The sequence below is a fragment of the Sebastes fasciatus genome, chromosome 23, assembly GCF_043250625.1.
Source record: "Sebastes fasciatus isolate fSebFas1 chromosome 23, fSebFas1.pri, whole genome shotgun sequence".
In the NCBI taxonomy this organism is placed as follows: Eukaryota; Metazoa; Chordata; class Actinopteri; order Perciformes; family Sebastidae; genus Sebastes; species Sebastes fasciatus.
In genome coordinates this window covers 21,606,540-21,629,143 of record NC_133817.1, presented here as the reverse complement: position 1 = coordinate 21,629,143, position 22,604 = coordinate 21,606,540, and the positions used below count along the sequence as shown (strand labels likewise).

Here is a 22,604-nt window from a genome sequence, read left to right as displayed (position 1 = left end):
AAAAGGTTTTATTTTCTTTGTTACATTCTTTTGCAAACCTTTTCTGATCTACAGTTGCATATTAAATATGATTTAACACCGACAGGTTTATATTCATCTGAACATCTCACAAGTGTCCGTCCTAAAATGTTGAACTACTCCTTTAGCTTGATCATTTATTGTGACGGTTTGGGACTTTCTCAGATCTAAACCTCAAAAAATAAAAAATAAAAAATAAAAAACAGACGACATCGCCCAAATAAACAATCTGAGACTTCCTGCTGTTACTTCATAATAAAAAGCCTTAACTCTCTGTGTTGGAGTTCAAACGGTTTTTCTTCTTTTTTTGTTGCGTTAACTGAACATAATATATATTAAATGTACGTGACTTTCATCAGACTTATGAGACCAAACTTCATCCAGCCTTCATCAAGATTAGCTGCTCTGTGTCAGCGTTAATTAACTTCATCAGACCTGCTAACAGCAGCTCAGAGTGATGGGACATGACGGGCACAAAGAAATAAAATAAAAAAACAGCTCTAAATCACTAGAATATATATATGTTTTACTTCATTTTTACTTTGGTTGAATGTAAAGTCCTTGTATGACGAGATAAATGAAGCTCTGTAATGGAAATGAAAACATGGTGTATTGGCATGATTTAATTTCACAGTTCCATAAATTGAATTATGGTTAATTTAACGTGGACTGTGAGGATTAACCTGGCTGGCTGTGATCTGCTCAGATGTGATTTAATTGTGAAACACTGGAGCTGAAACAGAAGAAGGTCATCGTGTTGGGATGTATTTTACACTGAAAGGATTCCACAAACACTTCCTCATTAGGTTTAAAGGGACTATTTGTAACTTTCAGAAATGCTTGTTAACAGCGACACCTGTGGCCGGGAAATCAACGAAAGTCAGCGTCGGGCTCGCGCTTGTGCTCGCTCTAAAAAGACATGAACGAGCATTGCTCAAAGCAGTGAGGCGACACACGTCAGCTAAAAGCACAATATCACTCTATATTTCAGCTGCTTGGCAGTAATGTTAGCTGACCAGACCAAGGTCTCTCCATGAATCAATGCTGATCCTAGTGTTGGCTTCTCCTGTCTCAGCGCAGGCTGAGGCAGCGGGGCTCTGCAGCGAGAAACTCGTCTCCCTCCGCACGCAGCCGGAGTGAACAGGGAGACACCGGCACCCGGTCGGTAACGAGACGACAAGATTTCTCTCTGCAGAGTCCCGTCACTTCACAAGACACAGGAAACCTCTGTTGGTCTGGAGGAGCTGCAGCATTTATTTCTACACAAACGTCCATTCACTAGATATTCTCAGAGCTACTAACTCTTCTGCAGTGTGTAGTGAGCGCGCGTTCACGTCTAGAGGTGGAGCGAGTACGCGAGAACGCGCGCGCTGTCTGAGTGAAGGCAAGCAGAGGAGGAGCATATGCGAGCGCGCATGTGTCCCGACCCGGTACATTTATTTGCTTAAAAAGTTACAAACAGTCCCTTTAACTAAAAGAAATTAAATACACGATTTGATTGCAATACAGAAGTCCTAATATTGTTTTTTAATACATATATATATTAAATACAATATATAAGTATATAAGTATGGAAGTGCAAACAGCAACCTAAACTTAACTGGACATTTTCTTCTAATTAAAAATTGAATTATGTCCTGATTTGAGGTTATATTTAATAAAAATGTTCTTTTTTATGGCTATTTTCTTAATGGACTTTGACAGATTTCCCAGAAGACTCCTGCTATTATAAAGGTCATTAAGATAATTTAACACCATTAGTGCCTAATTGCTGCAATTTGAGTCAGAACTCGTGACTCCCTGTCTTCATAACTCAGTTCAGTTCAGTTAAATCTGAACACTCAGACGTGAAACACATATTTTTAGATTCAATGTGATTTACACTTCACAATGATAGCATTATCTCTGATGTCCATCCAGAATAAATGTCCATATATCCACTTAGAAATCATACTAAAAAATGCCACATACTAAAAAATGTCACATACTAAAATACCTCACATACTAAAGAATGTCACATACTAAAAAGTGTCACATACTAAAATATCTCACGTACTGAAAAAAATCTCACATACTAAAAAAATCTCACTAATCTCACATATTAAAAAATGTCACGTAGTAAAATTTCATGTACTAAAAAACTCACATACTAAAAAATCTCACATACTAAAATATCTCATGTCCTAAAAAATCTCACGTCCTGAAAAATCTCACGTACTGAAAAATCTCACATACTAAAAAACACAGATACTAAAAAACCTCACATACTAAAAAAACACACATACTAAAAAAACACACATAACAAATCTCACATACTAAAAAATGTCACGTACTAAAATGTCACGTACTAAAAAACTCACATACTAACAAATCTCACATACTAACAAATCTCACATACTAAAAAAACATACACTAAAAAACTCTACATACTAAAAAACCTCACATACTAAAAAAACGCACATACTAAAAAAACACATACTAACAAATCTCACATACTAAAAAAACTCACATACTAGAAAAACACACATACTAGCAAATCTCACATACTAAAAAACAATCACAAACAAAGTAAAGATTTTAAAGTGAACAAAATGAGGTTTTATGGATTTTTCTCAAGGATAATAACACGTTTGGGGACTAAAAGAGATCATTTTGTTTTTTTGGACTCGAGGTGACTCCTGTTAAAAAGATAAGTTGTTACTGTGATTCTGTGATTCTAAAATGGTTTGGATTCATGAGGCTTTGTGCTTGTCAAAGACTGTGAGGATCCAGCTGGATGCTGCTGCATGTTAACAGGTAGAATATTTATAAGATTACTCTCTCATTATGTTTCTTTATTTTGGTCTGATTTAAATAAAAGTTTGATGTTAGTCTGCCGGTGTCTGAGTGTTCCCGTTATTCCAGAGTGAAGCAGCGTTCTGCAGCCTGATCTATTTATAGCTGCTGCGTATCCCATTTTAAAAATACATCAACTGTGTTATGAAGCCCGGCGCCCTATCACTCATCATCTGATGAAAGTGAGCTGAATCACCCCAAAATCTATCTGAGCTGGCAGCGAGGAGGAGAGAGGAAGATCAGTAGACATGCATTTTACATTATACGTTATATAACTCACTCACTGTGGGGGCTCAGTGACGCTCTATCAGAGCTCCAGAGACCTGGTGAGAGGATGAACTAAAGGATGAACTAAAGGATGATCTAGATGATGAGAGGATGAACTAAAGGATGAACTAAAGGATGAACTAAAGGATGATCTAGATGATGAGAGGATGAACTAAAGGATGAACTAAAGGATGAACTAAAGGATGAACTAGAGGATGAACTAGAGGATGAGAGGATGAACTAAAGGATGAACTAAAAGATGAAGGGATGAACAAAAGGATAAACTAAAGGATGAACTAAAGGATGAGAGGTTGAACTAAAGGATGAACTAAAGGATGAACTAAAGGATGACTAGTGATCAATGACCACCAGAACCTCCTCCATGATCAAACCTCCTCACCACCACTACAACCACCTACAGGACCTCTAGAATCACTTTAGTGACCACCAGAACCTCCTCAATGATCACTAGAACCTCCTAAGGAGACCTAGTCCCTCCTATAAGACTCTAGAATCTCCCCAGTCACCACAAAACCTCCAAAAGGACCACTGGGACTTCCTAAATGATTACAGGAACCACCTAAAGCAGCGGTTCCCCACCTGTGGGTGGAGACACATAAAAAAGAAGATATGTCATATGAAACTATTTTAACTGTATTTGTATAGTTGGAAAGACAGTAAATGTTTTTAAACTTGAACAAAATCAACTAGTGACAAGAGGTGCCAGCAGATTATTTCCCTATTTTAAGAGGAACCATTGACCTAAAAGACCCCTAGAACCCCCCTCTTAATATTAACAATGTCCGCCTGTCTACTGAATCTTTTCAGTCCCATCTCAAAGTTTACTTTCAGCTTTTGTAACTGTTAAATTATTATTTCACAGCAGATTTTATAAACTTTCCTTAAACAATGTTCAGCTTGTGTTGTTTCTAAATAACGTGACAAGAGGAGGTTCTGCTGCATGTGCCTCCCTCTGTCATGTGTTCAGGCGGAACGAATGAATGAATGAATGAATAAATGAGTCATGTGATGAGATCTTAGTATCTGAAGTGACAACACTCAGCAGGTTGGATGAGAGGATTTAAAGTGAAGACGTAACAGGATCAGAGTCTCTCTACAGCTGGTTTCCTCCTGACAGCTCTGACTAATCCCACTGAGGGGTTCCTCTTCTCTAGCTGGTTCATGGTGTTGACCATTAGTTCATACTGCTGTGAGGATATACTGTACAGACATGCTAGAATGAATAACCTGTGTGGTATTATCAGCAAGGAGCTTAAAAGACATATTTTGAGGATCTCAGAGACCAGGATTAACCTGATAAATATGGTCTTTGATAGACACCAACCTCTAAAACACAACAGAGACCAGGTCTTTCTATTTCTAATCCACCTCAAAACAAATGTCTTGTTGAATCAATCAGAATGTCTATATAATGTTAAAAAATAGTGAACATTTCCCGTTTAAATGTCCTTAAGTCCAAGGTGAAATAGTGCATAGTTCCAGTCACTATAACTATTGATTGCTGTAGCTGAATTTCTTTTAACAGGAATTTTTCACTGCTGATATCTTAAAACCTGTCCAGAGATATATAAACCAAAACTTAAACTAACTAAAGTAAGTAAAAAAGAAAAAAAAGAAAATGTGGAAGTACAGTATGTAGTAGTTTCAAAACAAAAGTTACAAAGTCTTTCACAATAAAAGCATTAAATATCAAACAGGTAGGATAGTGAGTCTGGAGGATTTTTCTTCAAAAATTTCTGTTAAATTACAGGGAAAGGAAAACATCAATATCTCGGTTTTTGGCTGTAGCCATCTTGGTTTTTGGCAACCAGAAGTGACACGAGAGGGTGGAGCTATACGTACAACCGAACGTTGGACAAGACATTTTTAGGGGACCAAAAAGGTTATAATTAACTTAGATGAACTGAAAACAGGGACAACTCCCAGACCGGACAACGCCGCGGTAGTGACCTGTCAATCACAAGGTAGCCCCGCCCTAAAGAATCCCCTGCTTTAAGGTATATTTGACTCTAAATGGGACCCTAATGGCCGAGGTCTGGGCTCTCCTTTCTAGTTTTAGTTTTGTTTTCATATTCTATGCATGGATACTTCAGCTTCACTTACTAATTTCCGACCCCTGAATTTACGCCGTCTGGATATGAGATTGACAACATTTACAAACTGCTTCATCACCTTTTACAGAGTTAATGTTGTTGCACAAACAGACTGTACAATGTAAACAGATGGGAGACGTCCCACTGAGATCTCCTTCTGTCTGAGATGTCCTGCAGTCATATACACAAACACTTATGTTCATATACTAATATAGAAACTGTACAGAATTACATGTTGGAAACTGTTTTACTTCAGCTCAGCTCACCGACTACATTAAATATTCATTTGTAATCATTGTGTCTGTCAGTGTGTGAGTCAGATCACACAGCTATTTTTACTGTACAGTAACACTCAGTCACGTCATGCCGTTTGTGAAGAGCAGCTCCCATCGATCGATCCCAATCTATTCTGTCTGTTACACTGCTGTATTTATAGCAGGCAGGCAGCGGTGTTTCACTGTTGAGGGATACGCTGCTGTGTTAGGAGGTAATTAAACCTGAATCATTGATGTTCATCTCTGTGTCTGGCCTCAATGGACTCTGCTGGTTCTGCTCCTGTTTCAACTGGTTTATGAAAGCCGTGTGATATATTTGATAGTATGTATCGTACATTCTTCAATAAAAGCCGGTACTCAAATTATACGAGCCAACACAGACAAATATATAAGTTGCTAATAAAAGGCTGGTAAGGGAGTGGCTGGAATTACCTTTACTTTCATAGTTTGGCGACAGCCAAAAACCAAGATGGCGATGGCCAAAAACCAAGATGTTGATGTTCAAAAACCAAGATGGCGACTGCCTAAAACCAAGATGGTGATGGTGATGTGCAAAAACTAAGATGGTGATGTGCAAAAACCAAAATGGTGACGCCCAAAAACCAAGATGGTGACGGCCAAAAAAAACGATGGTGACAATCAAAAACCAATATGGCAACAGCCAAAAACCAAGATGGTGACAACCAAATAACAAGATGGTGACGGCCAATAACAAAGATGGTGAAGGTGATGTGCAAAAACCAAGATGCTGACGGCCAAAAACCAAGATGGTGATGGTGACGGACAAAAACCAAGATGGTAACAGGCAAAAATCAAGATGGTGACAGCTAAAAACCAGCATGACGACCACCAAAAACCAAGGAGGCAACGGCCCAAAATGCCTAACTCGAGGCTTCAAAACAGCAGTCCACAAACCAATGGGTGATGTGACGGTGACTACATCCACTTCTTATACTTAGTCTATGGTACACAGTGACATCACCGAACAGAAGAAACACAGATGAGTATAATGTTATTATGATAGATGATAGAAATAACGAACAAAACCAGCAATACCAGTTGTGATAAACGGGAACTCTCCTCCAGTTGAGTAAAGACCTGAGTCACTGTTGATGCTGGCGGTCAGACCTGACTCACAATCAGCAGTCTGTAGAGGACCTGCCAAGGACACAGACAGACTACTGACTCTGAATAAAGAAACACCAGCGACTGACACAACAACACACCTGAGATAACAGGACGGTCAGCAAACCAAACCTGCTTTATAGTCAGAGTGTTAATGTTACATACAGTAACTTAGATGACGGTCGGCGTTTCTCCCAGTTTAGAGAAGCAGGCAGGAGTACCGGCAGGAAGCTAAGCAATGTTCTGCTGTGGACGCCACGTTAGTTCAGATCAGAAAGTCACACAATAACACAAACTAACTAACCGATGTATGCAGCGGTAGACCAGCAAGTCCCCTGTTCTGAGAGGTAAAATTACTGTTTTTGTGAAGGGAGTCTGGTGGCTTTGAAGAGAGTGATATAACGGCTTCAGTTCCCGTCAGAAAGGGCTGTATAAAGGCGAGGTAAAGCGGTGAAAATATTCTAAATAAAGTGTAGACTTAAACTGATATTGATTTTTTTTTTAGGTGTTTAAAATCCGTTTTTCTGCTGCTCCCGTCCACAGCCGCTTTACCTCGCCGTCAGACAGCCCTTTCTGACGGGGAACTGGAGCCATTATAGTGTTCTCTTCAAAGCCACCAGACTCCATTCACAAAAGCAATAATTTTACCTCACAGAACACGGGAGTATAAATGTATAAATACATTTTCTCATTGTCTATTATTCAAGCAAAAGTTAAAGGGTCAGCGGAAACTCTTCATCAATTTTTCTTTAAATTTATCGGTCATTTGGTGAAGAAAAAGTCAGAAAAAAGTTCAGCGTTAGTCTCTCTCCTCAAAACGAACTCCATTCAAAAATCTATCAATTTAAGACAATACTGTTCACACACATACAGACCTAACAGAGAGGGATCTCATGGTTTTTACTAATCAACAGGGGTTTCTGCTAAATTCGGCATACAAGTGATTCACTTTGCAGCACATTATTTTAATAAAATATAATTTAATAACAGTTTGTTAATTCAAACTGGCCAAAAAGTACTTAAGTGATCAGAAAAGTTTGATATTTTAACATTCAGGACACAACTCCATCTGCTGATGAAGACCATGTGCTATTATCAAAAGCTCCAGAAGAGCTACTTAAGGTACTTTGTGGAGATTATTTTAGAGCTTATCGATTATTTTTTCGAAGAATCAATTACATTTTTAGTCTATTAAATGTAAAATAAATACTAAAAAGCTCAAGAATATGTCTTCAAATGTCTTGTATTGTCCGACCCAAAGATTTTCAGTTTAGGATGCTATAAAAACGGGACATATTCACACTGGAGAAGCCAGAATAGTTGATGTTTTCCTTAATGAATAACTTAAACTAACCTCTTTAACACACACTATAGCGCTTCCCTCTCTGTCATTGTTCACTGACGACAGATCTGATAAACAGAGGCCCGTGTGCTGTGATGAAGTCATGGGATGATGAAACAGAGCTCCATTGATTTCTCCATCAGAACAAACGACCTACGTAAACCTGCAGCGCCACGGCGGTCTGCTGTGATCTGGATCTGCAGACCAGACGTCCACATGGTACAAGATACAGATAACAGAGCTGGAGCTTTCTACCAGCCGGCTGTTCTTCAGGACTGATTATGACCACAGGTTCATCTGATGAATAATGTCTTTAAACAGGCTCCATTACTGAGATAATGCAACGGCATCAATTAGTGGAGAGGAAGTTTACCCACATTTTAACATCTTTGTGCTGCCATTTATCTTTTATAGATTAACAATACAAATTATATGAAGCAGAATCCAACTGACGCAATTCAAACAAGATATTTGCAGAAAAAAGGAAACTGAATTTACTGTTTAAAGGAAGAGTTTTTGGGTAATATATCAGTCTCACGTCTGTGTGTTCCGTACAGAGCCGGAGTCAGAATGAGGTTAGCTTAGCTTAGCATAAACACTGGAAGCAGGGGGAAACTGCTAGCCTAACTCTAAAGCTTCCTGATGAACTGTGTAATATTGGAGAGGTTTTTCTACTGCGTCTTTGGTGTATCACTGTAATGACTTGTTTTGAATGCCTATTTATTAATATATATGTAGCTGTCTCAGGGAATGTGCAATCTTTTACTTGTTTCCACTGTGTCTAGGTGTACTACTTGTCGGTTATGTATTGTTTTAAGCTGACTGCCGCTGTGTACTGCACTACTGCCCAAGCAACATTTCTCCTTGGGACGATAAAGTATACTTTATCTTGTGCTGTAACTTGTTTTGTTTTTATTTATCTGTACACAAACATATTCTAAAAACTACAAACTGTTTCCATTTAATATTAGTACTCTACCTGAGCATATATTTTGACATACTTTATACTTCTATTCCACTTTTCAGAGGGAAATACTGCAGTTTTTACTCCATTATATTAATAATAACAGTATATACATAACTTACTGTATTTGTACAGTGTGGTATTAGTACTTTTACTGTAATAGTATATACATAACTTAACTAAGTGTGGTATTAGTACTTTTACTGTAACATTATATACATAACTTAACTAACTGTGGTATTAGTACTTTTACTGTAACATTATATACATAACTTAACTAAGTGTGGAATTAGTACTTTTAATGTAACATTGTAAACATAACTAACTGTATTTTAGCAGTGTGGTATTAGTACTTTTACTGTATCAGTATATACATACCTTACTGTATTTTTACAGTGTGGTATTAGTACTTTTACTGTAATATTATATACATAATTTAACTAAGTGTGGTATTAGTACTTTTACTGTAACATTATGTACATAACTTACTGACTTTCTCATGTCATTTGATATTAATGTTTACTGGTGCACATTTCCATTAATAATTGTCCAGTTTAATAACCACTAAACCTGTAGAGTCAAAGTGAACCTGGATCAGTTCTGGGGGGCCCCTCTGTGGCCCCTCATTACCTGGCTGGTGATCCTGAAGACCACAGCCCCATATAGAACTAATTATCCAGATATAGTTAATTCAAACAGGCTGTTGTGTGTATTTATACATGAATGTAATGGTATAATGTTCACCGAGGAACCTGCACACTGTGTTCGGGCCACGGTGAATCACTAACGGTCGGATGGACTCACCGAGCCCGCTGATCTCCTGTCGGATGTTGAGTCGGTTCCTCTCGTCTGCGATGGCCTTCAGCATCTGCTGCAGAGAACCGTCCAGCTCTCCGTTCTCCTCCTCCTCAGCTGGCCCGACAGCCTTACACAAACCGGGGAAGGACGCCATCTCCGCGCTGGGATCATGACAGTCCGGGCTAACAGCTACCGACGGAACCGGTTCACGGTAGCTAACACACGGCTACAAGAGAATCACGGGAGGGGGGACACCGAGGATCCCCCCGGTTCTTCCTCAGATTAATCCCGGATTAAGATCCTTAAAGTGGCGTAAACTGCACACCTGGTTACCGGTGTTCTCTGCTGTGGAGCCCGGGAGCGGAGCCTGGAGGTCGGGCTTCTGATGCTGCAGCTGAGGGAGACTGGTCCTTCTGTTGTGCAGATCAGCTGGAAACACCCCTCACACTTCCTGTATCAACACGAGGCTCTTAAAGGGACAGAGCACCTGAATACTACTACACGCACACGGTGACCCGGAGCACCGACAGGTGTTTCACAAAATACTGTCACCCGGCAGATTCAGTGACCCGCCCGGACCGGAAATTCAGTCTATTTTATAAATAATAGTAATAATTTCCATTTTATCACAGTCAAATCTAATAAAAGTAAATACAAAATACATAGACGAATTGTAAAGGAGTAAAATATATAGTCAAACAGTTAAAAAAAAGTATCTTATAACATAACTGTGTGCATATAATCTTCTTGTTTTTATACAATTTTAGACCGTTTTATTAAATATGTATGGAAGCCCAGTTCGAATGACTTAAAGGGACTGTTTGTAACTTTTTGCAGGTATAAATCTACCGGGTCGGGATCCCATGCTCGCTCGCGTGTGGCTACGCTGTTCAGACCGCTCCTCTGCCTGCCCGTCTTCACTCACACAACGCGCGCGTTCTCGCTCCACCCTCACGTGCATGCGCGCACACTCCACACTGCAGAAGAGTTCATTTAGCTCTGAGAATATCTAGTGAATGTACAGTGGAAGTTTGTGCAGAAATGACTGCTGCAGCTCCTCCAGACCAACAGAGGTTTCCCGTGTCTTGTGAAGTGACGGAGCTCCGCAGCGAGAAACGTTATTGTCTCCGACCGAGTGCCGGTGTCTTCCCTGTTCCCTCCGGCTGCGGTCGGGAGGCGATAACGTTACTTGCTGCGGAGCCCCGCTGCTTCAGCCTCCAGGGCTGAAGCAGGACAGGCCAACACTAGGATGAGCATTGATTCATGGAGAGACCTTCGTCTGGTCAGCTAACATTACTGCAAAGCAGGTGAAATAGAGTGATATTGTGGTTTTAGCTGACGTGTGTCGCCTCACTGTTTTGAGCGATGCTCGTTAATGTCTATTTAGAGCGAGCAAGACATTCTGAAAGTTACAAAACGTCCCTTTAAAAAATAGACTTTTTATGTAATAATTTTGACTTATCATGAACATTTCTATTTCTCATTTTATTTAGATAGATAGATTTACTTTATTGATCCCGGAAGGGAAATTGCAGAACTGATTTGAATTTGAATTATAAAATTACAAAATAATATGTCAAACTTTTATTTAGCTTGTGGTTATAACGTAGTGAGTCAAGATTTAGACTTTTCTCAAAATTCTTAATGATCTCATAAGTCTTGATAAAAATATCAAGGCTTATGATAGATTTTGACAAGTACATTATAATTTGACGGTGACTTAGTAACTCTTACTTTTGCCTTACTATCTTAACTTCTCATTTAATATCACATCATTTTGATTTAGTGACTCAAATGTGTGAATTGGTAACAAACATTTTGGTTTACTAATACTAATTTGACATTGCAGATTAGTATTTTGGAATGTAATTAAAAAATTTTTTTAGCTAGTGTCTCATAACTTTATAACATGAGTATTTCCTTTTTTTTTAATCACACATAACTTTAAATCTAGCTATTTTTTAGTTTTCCTGGCTGAAATGGGCTTCCATACATTGGTGTTACTTTATGTGGGGTTAGCCTAATAACTGACTTAAATACATTAATAACTGAACTAAATGTTGGCTCATTTCAAAGTCTTTTAGCTAAAGAGTTGTAGCTACAGAGTTAAGCATTGTTGCCATGGCTTTTCTTTACTGCGTGTTATTTGTTAATAAGTATGTGATGTAGAGAGAAATTATATTGCATTCAGAACACTGGTTGTGCTGTTCTCCGGTGCTCAGCGGGTCATGAATCAGACGCACCCCTGTTAGCATCACTGCTAGGCGGTAGCAGCAGGCTATATAGTCCCCGCCCAGCTGGCTGGTGGAGGTGAAGAGGAAATAAATATGGAAAATATTCAACAACGTCTCTGTGAATTGATTAATTCATATATGACCTTCACAGTTGATGGCTCGAGGGTTAACTTAGCAACCGACTAAACAGCTAGCTAACAACGGTTAAAGCTACCGTTAGCTGTAACTTTATAATCGACTATTGAACTATTTAACGGAGTTAAAACTACTTTAAAACAACGGAATAAATCACGGAACATCACAGAATAGTGTCGGTACTTCGTTGGAGGACTGAAACCATTAAATGTGTCTGTTTTTACCGGTCTGGTGTTTTAATTACGGACAATTTACATCCTTCTTCGGTTGGAACTGGTGTTACAGCTAAAACTGTGACCCGTTAAATTCTGTGACGCTCCAGAGAGAAATAAACATTCTGACCCGTTAAACAGACGTGATAATATGACGTCAGTCCGTGTGATACTATGAATACAGTTTACATGGAGATGTGAATCTCAATCAGGTCACAGGATGTAACGGGTAACAGAATTATTCGTAACACTGGTGTTTCACCGCAGCAAACTCCGCCCGCCCAAAGGGAGCCTCCTCGCCGGTGAAACGGGTTTGTTTTAAGACAAAAGATGACGTCATTATCTCAGCTCCCGACCATGGAAACAAAAATGTGTTTCAGGTTGTTTTTGTCCTCTTTAACTTTATTGTGTCCGTTTCCTCCAGCAGCAGTGAAAGCATAGATATGTAATAAATGTAATAATTTAAGGGTTTAATGGGTTTTATGTGAGGATAAATGTTTTTTAAGAGCTAAAAACCTATTAAATATACAAAATAACATGTCTCTCTTATCAAGCAACTTTTTCAAAGTTTCATAATTATTTTCAATAATTACTGTGTCTAATATGTTTCAGATTTTTATAATCCCGAATTTTTTTCACATTTTTTACTAATAATTTTCAGAAACTTTTCACTATTTCTTTCACATATTTTACTAATATGTTCGGACACTTTTCACATATTTTACTAATAATCTTTTTTAACATTTTTCTCAAATTTTTTATTACATTTTTTGTAATTATTTTCGTACATTTGTCACTTTTTTTTAACATATTTTAATAATATGTTTCGGACATTTATCACATATTTTACTAATAATTTTCGAACATTTTTCTCAAATTTTGTTCACATATTTTACTAATAAATTTCGGAAATTTTTCAAAAAATTTTTAACATATTTTACTAATAATTTTAGGATGTTTTTTGGACATTTTCACCTATGTCTTTTACATATTTTACTAATATGTTTCGGACATTTTTCACATATTTTACTAATAATTTTCAGACATTTTTCACTAATTATGACACACATTTAACCTTTTTATATTGTGAAATATTCAAAATTTTCACTTTTATGTGGTAACATACAAGTTATAATCAATAGATAAGTCAACATTTTGGCTATTTAAATCAAAATTATGTATTCAAAATTGTGATTTAGTGTCTTTTCAAGTCAAAGTTATGAAGTATGAAAGTAGTTATATACAAAATTGGATTAAAAGCTAAATGATGACTTCAACAGTCAACAGTTTGACATAGTAAGTGAAAATGATTATAATTTTAACTTTTATTTAACCAGTTTAGTCCCATTAAAGTCTCTTTTGCAGCACAAAAAGTTGCAGACAAAAACAAAATAAATACAAACAGAATAAGAGACATTTTTTACTGTAACATTTACAAAAGTCAGATTTATCAGTTTCTATTTCTTCTGCAGATTCTTCCAGTTTAAAGCAGAAAACATCACGTCTTTCTCCGTCCTGCCAAGATAATAATAACAAGAGTCATCATTTTATAACTTTTAACTTTATAAGTAGAAGTAAAAATATCTTTTATTTCTGTAAAAGCTGTGCTGTGCGGTGTTATTCTAATAAACACATTAATTGAGGAGTATGTGAGCACAATAAACTCCCGTCTCTACTCGGTATGAATGAACACTGGTGTTATTTATTGATCATCGGTGTTGTTTTATTGGTGCAGAAGAAGCTCTGATCGGTCGTCAGATGAATCCTCGCCGGATGTCTGCAGGTCGTCCTCCCGTCGGTCTCACTCGGGGAAGTCGTCCGTTGAGGCCCGGCGGTGGGCCGATGGGGTCGTGGCGAGGGCGTGGCAGGAGGGCGTAGGGGAGGCTCGGCCGCTGGTCGTACTCGCCCCCGATGATGCCGGGCACCGCGGGGTGGAACGGGACGGGGACGCAGCTGAAGAGGTCCCTGGGGTTCCGGTGGAACGGAGGGACGGGGTGGTGACGGGCCGCGTGATGCAGATCAGAGCGAATCTGATAAAACCTTTTGTAACGCTGGAGAGAGAATTAAAGATAAAAAGTTAGAATTATAATAAATATAAACATCTAATCTGAGTTTTCACAATTAAATTAATTTAATTTAAATAAAGTACTCATAAATACAGGCTCTTTTAAAGCGTCACTTAAGGGGCTCTCGTGTTATTTATCCCTTAAAAATGTTTTATTAATTAATTATCTCGTTACCGTAGTTACATCAATCCAGCTGTAAATTCAGATGTTTAATCTTAATTTGGAGTTAATTCACGGACACATGTATGTACAGCAAATCCATTAGGATTTGCTGTATATGAGGGGTATTTGTGCCTGAATTATGGGGTTTTAAAATCCAATAAACATTTCAGATAAGCCATCAACTATCCCTTTAAAATTGCATTAAAATTATTAGAAATGGATAAATTAATTCAATTTAATAGTAAAACAATAATAGGTTTAATAGTGAAAAAACAGGTCTTGTGATGAGCATTGTTCAGTTTTTATATATTTTATCTAATAATATTTAGTTTTGAACTAAATGACTGATTAAGTGGAGGAAAAATTGATTGAACGAATTGCTAAACTATTTTGCGAATAACTTTCACACATTTTTTCACATATTTAGCTAATATTAAGACGTTTTTCCAGACATTATTCAATTATATTTTTTACATATATGACAAACAATTTTCACAATTTTTGTTTTGATATTTTTCGTAAATTTTTCACAATTTGTTTTCACATATTTTAATAATAATCTTTGGACATTTTTCACTAACTGTTTCGCATATTTTACTAATGATTTCCGACATTTTCACGTACATCTTTTACTAATAACTTTCGGACATTTTTCATATATTTCTCGCTATTTATTTATTACTAATATATTTTGGATATTTTTCACATATTTTTCTTACATTTTTCACAAATGTTTTCACAAATTTTACTAATGATTTTAGGATGTTTTTCGGAAATTTTTCACCAATAACTTTTACATATTTTACTAATCATTTTTCAGACTTTTTATTTTGTTTGTTTTTAAAAAAAATAAAAAATTTAACAATGGTTTACACATATTTTACTAATATGTTTTGGACATTTTTCACTAACTGTTTCATATATTTTACTAATGATATTTTTTAATCTTTTTTTCGTACATTTTTCACATATTTTACTAATATGTTTCAGATTTTCCAGACATTTCCAATAATTTTTTCAAATATTTTTCTGACATTTCTTTCACATATTTTTGGATATTGTTCACTAAATGATAACTAAATAAAGTGAAAATATAATCAGTAATGGAATCAAACTGCTGTCTGCAGCCCTGGTTCAGATATGGATTCAGTGTTTCCATGTGAATTTAATATTCAGTTATATTTGTGTTTCTCACCTCTCTCCAGTCGGTGTCTCTGGACCTGTTGACATCTCGAGCTGAAGCACAACACAGAGTTTATTAAATTATTAATGAGACAAACTGTATAAATATAAAACTCTCTACCAGCAGACAGAGCCAGGTGAGCTGTCCGGAGTCTGACCTGAGAAGTCGCGGCGGTACAGGTGCCTCCACAGCGAGGAGTCGGCGGTGGAGACGTTGAAGTGTCGGCTGACTGAAGACAGTCGGACCACCGATTGGACGTCCAGCAGTCTGAGGACTCTGAGGAGGAGTTCGGGAGGAAGAGCGGCCAGACCGAACGCCACAGGCAGAGCCATCGCTGGAAACACACACCGCAGTGACATCAGTGACATCACAGTGACATCACAGTGACATCACAGTGACATCACAACCTCAGTCAGTACATGTGTATTGATTAGAGACTGGTCAGTACCTTCTCTGGCGGCGGCGATCAGCGGGTACGCCAGCTGGTCTTTGAAGAGTCGGGACAGTTTGTTCAGATCTCTGAACGCTGCAGCTGCACTTTCTCCTCAACAAACAACACAAACGTTATCTTATAATTATTATTATTATTATTATTATTATTAATAATAACAGAGGCTTCAATCAGAGAGCTCTACCTGGCCACTCGTTGGTCACGTAGCTGGATGGATTCAGACACAGTTTACGGACCGTGTCGACGGTTTCGTTCACCTTCAGAGTCGCTGCAGGAACAACAGACGGATAAGAAACACGGAAGAAAAATACACTTTACATTTTTATGTTATTTTTAATGCTAGAAGAAATTAAAAAGGAATAAAAAGATGACGTGGTTCAACTTTACACCTGACTGTGGTTTTAAGTAATGTTGGTGAAGATCTGAGAGTAATAAAAAGCATCTTTGTGTCCCTGTTTTCACCCGTTCATCAACACTAAAACTGGGTTTATACTTGATGCAGATAATCCATTAAAATAACTTTATTACATCACTATAAATGTGTAACTAAATTAATTTAATGATAAAAAAAAAGTAGTTTAATAGTGAAAAACATTGTGATGAGCATTTTTCATTCTTTTTTAAAAACATTTTCACAAAAAGTTTTTAACTAAATGATTACGAATGTAAGGGTAATAATAAAAATTAATTGCTTAACTATTTTACTAATAATATTCGGACATTTTTCACTTATATTTTTCAGATATTTTACAATCATTTTCAGATATTTCGGATATGTTTCAAATATTTTTTCGGATATTTTTCACAATTGTTTCACATATTTTACCAATAATTTTCAGACATATTTCACATATATTTTTCTAATTATTCTCAGATATTTTTCTGACATATTTCACTTATATTTTTTACATATTTCGGATATATTTCCAGATGTTTTTCACAATTTTTTTGGTGACACAAGGTGACGTCTTCAAATGTCTTGTTTTATTTGACTGACAGCCCAAAACCCAAAGATGTTCAGTTTAGAAAAGTTAGACAAAGAAAAAGCAGCAAATTCTCGCATCTGAGAAACTGGAAAAAATAACTGAAACAATTAATCAATTCACCAAATAATTATAGATTACTGTTCTATGTCAACTGACTTATGTGTTCATTGTTTCACCTTTACTCCGTGACCCCTTAATGGACCATAAGTCCTCCTTTAACTTGTGCTTTCCTCACCAGAAACTGAGCTTTATTTTGTATTTTAGTGTGGATTTTTTGGGTTGTAAAGTGATGTCATAAGCATTTCCTGCTTGTACCACCCACTAGAAACACTTTACAGACAGAAGAAGATACAGCCGACCACACAGCAGCTGTCACACCTGGATCATGAAATAACGGTGATGAACTGACCGTTGATGACGAGCGTGGCGCCCATACTCACAGCCACCACCATGGCCAGGCTGCTCTCACACAGAGGATGAGAGTACTGCAGCTTGTAGAGTCCAGCCGGAGACCTCCAGCCTGCAGGCATCTCACCGGCCTTCAGCTCACAGCCCTGAACATACACATAGTGTTTATATTTACAGTATATATACACTTATACACACTGATTACATCCATCACTGGAGGCATTCAGACCACCTGAGGAACGAAGCCGGTTTCGATCATCAGCAGGTGTCCGGCCACCATGATGGCGTCGCTGGGACTGCTGGTCTGGGCCGAGTGGTGGAGGAGCTCCAGAGAGAGAGGAGCCTGACCGTCCTCCGCCTCGCTGCACAGCATCGGCTCCCAGCTAGGGGCCGCCGGATCAGAGTCCAGCACCTCGCCGGTCTCCTTGGACTCCGTCCTCGCAGGTCTGCTGCTGCTGCTGCTGCTGCTGCTGCCGGGCTGTTTGTTAAATACAACAAGGATCAAACTCAACGAGAAATAACTAGAGCTGCACCGAAGCTTCATTCATGACATTGACATTCAAATTATAAATCAACATTTGAATGCAGCGCAGTTTGCTCTCCAGCTCGCTGCACACAAAGAGAGGAACGCACTGACGAGTTAAAAAAGGGTAAAAAGTTATACTATATTAAAGGGACTATTTGTAACTTTCAGAAATACTTCTTAACAGCGACACCTGTGGCCGTGAAACCAACGAAAGTCAGCGTCAGGCTCGCGCTTGCTTGCTCTCAATATACCTGAACGAGCATCACTCAAAACAGTGAGGCGACACACGTCAGCTAAAACCACAATATCACTCTATATTTCAGCTGCTTGACAGTAATGTTAGCTGACCAGACGAAGGTCTCTCCATGAACATGATTTAGATCTGATCCTAGTGTTGGCTTTTCCTGCCTAAGTGCAGGCTGATGCAGCGGGGCTCTCCAGCGTGTCTCCCTGCTCTCTCCTCCCGCAGCCGGAGAGAGCAGAGGAGACACCGGCACCCGGTCGGTAACGAGAAGACAACGTAAATCTCTGTAGAGCTACGTCACTTCACAAGACACGGGAAACCTCTGTTGGTCTGGAGGAGCTGCAGCAGTTATTTCTGCACAAACGTACCCTGTACATTCACTAGATATTCTCAGAGCTAAACTAACTCTTCTGCAGTGTGTAGTGAGCGCGCGTTCACGTCTAGAGGTGGAGTGAGCTGAGCTGTCTGAGTGAAGGCGAGCAGGCAGAGGAGGAGGGTACAGCGGCTACACACGAACGCGCATATGCGAGCGCTCATGTGTGACGACCCGCTACATTTATGCGCGTACAAAGTTACAAATAGTCCCTTTAATTTAATGGTAAAGAAAATAAAGATGTAGGAGTTTAATCGTGAAATCTCTTGTTATGAGCATTTTTCACTTATTTCAGATATTTATTGATAGTTTAGTCAATTTTATTTAGTTTGTAACTAAATGATTAATAAAGTAATTTTAAAAAAAAATCGATAATGAAAATAAATTGCAAAATTACTTTACAAATATTTTTTTCTTATTTTTTTCACATATTTTCACATATTTTTGGGATATTTTTCTACATATTTTAAAATATATTTTGGATAATTTCACATATTTGTTACATATTTTTCAGACATTTTTCACAAACTTTTTCATGTTACTAATTACTTTCGGATAGTTTTCACATATTTTACTAATAATTTTTTACTTATAATTTTGATTTATTTTTCACATACATTACTAATACTTTTTTGATATTTTTTATATATTTTCATATTTTTCACATATATTACTAATATTTTTTTTAATTTTTCATATATTTTAATAATTTTTGGATATTTTTCACATATTTTACTAATAATGTTTGGATATTTTTCACATATGTTACTAATCATTTTTTGATATTTTTCATATATTTTACTAATAATGTTTGGATATTTTTCACATATATTACTAATCATTTTTTAAAATATTTTTCACATATTTAACTAGTAATTTTAGGGGGACATTTTTCACATATTTTACTAATATTTTAGGGGGATATTTTTCATATATTTTACTAATAATTTTTGGATATTTTTCGCATATTTTACTAATATTGTTTGGATATTTTTCACATATTTTACTAATATTTTTGGGACATTTTTTTCCCATATTTTACTAATATTTTTGGGATATTTTTCACTTATATTTTTTGACATATTTTGCTAATAATTAACAATTAGAACATTTTCACTTATATTTTTTCATTTATTTTTCCACTATCGAGCTATATTCATTAAAGAGAGTTGATTTAATAAAAAAGACTAACTCATTTAATCCGATGAATCACTTTATTCAAATTGAGAATTTGCAAGAGGATTTTATTTTCTTTTTCTTTTTAGGGTGATGATGTCATAAAATATGACAACAGACATTTTAGACAGTCTGTTCAGCCCTAGAAATAAGCGATTCAACAAGTACAAATATATAATTCATACCACCTGTAATTATCATGAGTACTTCTTCCACCGCTGCATGTCCTGGTTCCAAAGGTGAATCACTCACCTGGTTGGAGGTCATGGCGGCTGTCTGTTGGTTCTGCTGCGGCCTCTGGTTCTCTGAGCTGCTGGTCGGTCTGTTGGTGGAGCTGTTTGAGTGGGTGGGGTTGTTGGAGTTGGTGGAGCGGTTTGAGTTGGTGGGGTTGGTGGGGTTGGTAGAGTTGTTGGGGTTGGTGGAGCGGTTTGAGTTGGTGGGGTTGGTAGTGTTGTTGGGGTTGATGGAGTTGGTGGAGTTGTCGGCTGCAGACTGAGGCAGGACGACACAGACCAGATCTCCAGAGACGATGCCGCAGGACGACAGAGTCTGACCGGAGTCTGTCAGAAGCTCAGAGCCGTTCAGAGACAAACGGAACTGAGTGTCTGCACTGAAACCCAAAACACTGGCTCACATCAAATGTTCTGTCGTAACAGGACTTTAAACTAAAATGACAACTGGCCAAATCTAATATAGTTTAGAAACAAAAACATAAACAGCAGAGAGAAAGTTTGTTCCTATGTAAGTAAACCATCTCTGCTCTGCCCATGTCTTTAATAATCATTATTTAATAAGAAACAGTATCTGGTGTCTGACCTGAATCCGTGAGAAGACAGAACCGTGTCCTTGATAAGATCTGTGAGCTCCTTCAGACTGGGTTCTTCTCCCGGTAACTCCACCCTACTGGTCTGTCGGTTGATCCGAACTCGCAGCTTCATGCTGCAGACAAACATGAACAGATGAAGTCATTCACTCCCAACAAAGCATTAAGATTTCCCTTAATTGTGACTAAGGGGCACAGACCAAACCATGGCAAATAAACTACTTTAAAACTAAATCATGTTTGTGTTTGTAGCAGAAAAGCTCCAAAAAGTTTTAACAGATTTAATTTCTAGAATTTAATGGAAAGTGAATGGAGTTTGGTGGAAAGATGCTAGTTTCTACAACAGGACATCTGCACATTTAACTAACTACTGCTGTTACTTTACAAGAGTGTCTGTATACCTTTGACCTTTATGACATACTTGATATTAGACCTTTAACTGATTTTACAAACTGAATCATGTTTAGTTATTATATGATGATATATATTATATCATGTTTAGTTATTTCTGTATACTTTTGGCCTTTATGACATACTTGATATTATACCTTTAGCTGCTTTTAGAGTTTGGTGGAAAGATGCTTATTTCTATAACAGAACATCTTTAAATATTTGCACATTTTTGTAAGAACTACTGCTCTTACTTGACAGGTGTCCACATTTTGGCCATATAGCATACCTCATATTATATATTCTGTTTTTACAAACAAATAGGACTGAATAGCTCAAAATGACAGGTTTCCCTTAAACATGATGAAAAGTTAATGGAGTTTGGTGGACAAATGTTGCAACAGATCATCTTTGAACATGTGTGTATTTTCTCATGAACTACTACAACTTAATAAAAACAATCTGACTTATATATAGTAGAATTATTCATTGCTATGTATAAAGTTATCCTGTTGATAGGACCAAAAAACAAAACTCCATGTCTCATTACTTTGCTCTCTTTCTGGTACAAAACTCCATCAGGAAATCTCCATCTTTTATTTCTGATGAGTCATGAACGTTGTTTGGGTGTTGAAAGTATTAAAGCAGCTTTGTGTTACCATGAAAACAGACTTGATTCATGATTCAGCACAAACATCACATTCAAATCAGGTTCGGTTAACTAACGTTAGGAACTTAAAGTTCCACAGGACAAAACACATTATCACTAAATAAATAAAACAAGACAGAAACAGATTCAATACATCTAGCAGCAGTCTGGCATCAAAGCTGACTTGTTATTTAAGAAGAAATGACATGTTTGGTTTCGTTTCTAGTCTAAACGTCAACTAACTGAACGGTTTCAGTTGCTGCGTAACAGTGACGCTTTGCTAGTTCACTTAGTGATAACTAGGTTAGCTAGTTGACTTGTTTAACCGCCGTGTTAGTGATAAAAGATGTGAGAGCAGAAAAACACTTACGTGATTAATTAAAGTGATTAAATCCAGGTGGTTTTATGACATCTCTCTGATAAATCGCATCTGTAAACAGACCAGGAGCGACCCAGACAGCCGCGTCAAACCAGCACACAGCTAAACACAGACAAGTTCCGGTTTTCAATATAAAGATTTTCAAAATAAAAGACCAAGTTAGAAATGTGTCAAAAAGAAAAAGTGAAATACCGCATAGCTAGTAAACTTTCCACAGGGTAGAGTATATGAGTGTGCTTAGTGTAATAAACATGTCAATTGTAATGTAAATGGGTTAATTACAAAAAAGAGAAAATAGTTTATGCTCTTGTTTTGAAGGCCAGTCGCCGAACATCCTTTACGGCTAAACTTGACTTGCTAAACTTGTTTGACTACATCAATACATCCATGGACTACATCTACGGCAAGCTAGCAGTTTATATGTTAGCTAACACTCCGGACTTATGAATAGTTTATTAACTTTGTAAAA

General features: G+C 37.3%; 2 protein-coding genes across 9 annotated transcripts in view; both read right to left on the bottom strand.

Moving 5' to 3' along the window:
- The window catches only part of kiaa0930, a 32,145-nt gene extending 19,685 nt beyond the window's left edge, over positions 1-12,460 (bottom strand). Inside the window, exons 1-4 of one of the 7 annotated variants that reach the window (XM_074625665.1) lie at positions 12,332-12,402; positions 11,982-12,039; positions 9,745-10,189; positions 6,566-6,667 (exon numbers count right to left, since the gene is read on the bottom strand). In XM_074625665.1, coding sequence (XP_074481766.1) covers positions 6,566-6,667; positions 9,745-9,892 — 250 coding nt within the window. In that variant the 5' untranslated portion in view covers positions 9,893-10,189; positions 11,982-12,039; positions 12,332-12,402. Of the gene's footprint in view, positions 1-6,565; positions 6,668-9,744 lie in introns of all 7 variants that reach the window. The other 6 variants (XM_074625663.1, XM_074625666.1, XM_074625662.1 and 3 more) reach the window with 6 other exon arrangements.
- Positions 12,461-13,711: 1,251 nt separating this feature from the next.
- On the bottom strand, positions 13,712-22,275 carry fbxo7 (F-box protein 7). Of its 2 annotated transcripts, none has more exons than XM_074625657.1 (10): positions 22,127-22,275; positions 20,711-20,833; positions 20,102-20,504; positions 17,808-18,053; positions 17,577-17,721; positions 16,366-16,449; positions 16,179-16,274; positions 15,888-16,064; positions 15,743-15,783; positions 13,712-14,370 (listed from the first exon to the last, which is right to left on the bottom strand). In XM_074625657.1, the coding sequence occupies exons 2-10, from the start codon at positions 20,830-20,832 to the stop codon at positions 14,074-14,076; spliced, it is 1,611 nt and encodes a 536-aa protein (XP_074481758.1). In that variant the 5' UTR covers position 20,833; positions 22,127-22,275; the 3' UTR covers positions 13,712-14,073. The 2 variants fall into 2 exon arrangements, with proteins under 2 accessions (XP_074481758.1, XP_074481759.1); XM_074625658.1 differs by having other exon boundaries at positions 16,179-16,271.
- Between the last annotated feature and the right edge of the window lie 329 nt (positions 22,276-22,604).

Bases quoted from the DNA above. Each gene is read 5' to 3' on its own strand.
- fbxo7 (XM_074625657.1), bottom strand. From the start codon at position 20,832: ATGAAGCTGCGAGTTCGGATCAACCGACAGACCAGTAGGGTGGAGTTA. The intron at 16,065-16,178 runs GTACTGACCAGT...GTGTGTTTCCAG, and splicing joins GATCGCCGCCGCCAGAGAAG to CGATGGCTCTGCCTGTGGCG. The intron at 14,371-15,742 runs GTGAGAAACACA...TTCTCTCTCCAG, and splicing joins GAGACACCGACTGGAGAGAG to CGTTACAAAAGGTTTTATCA.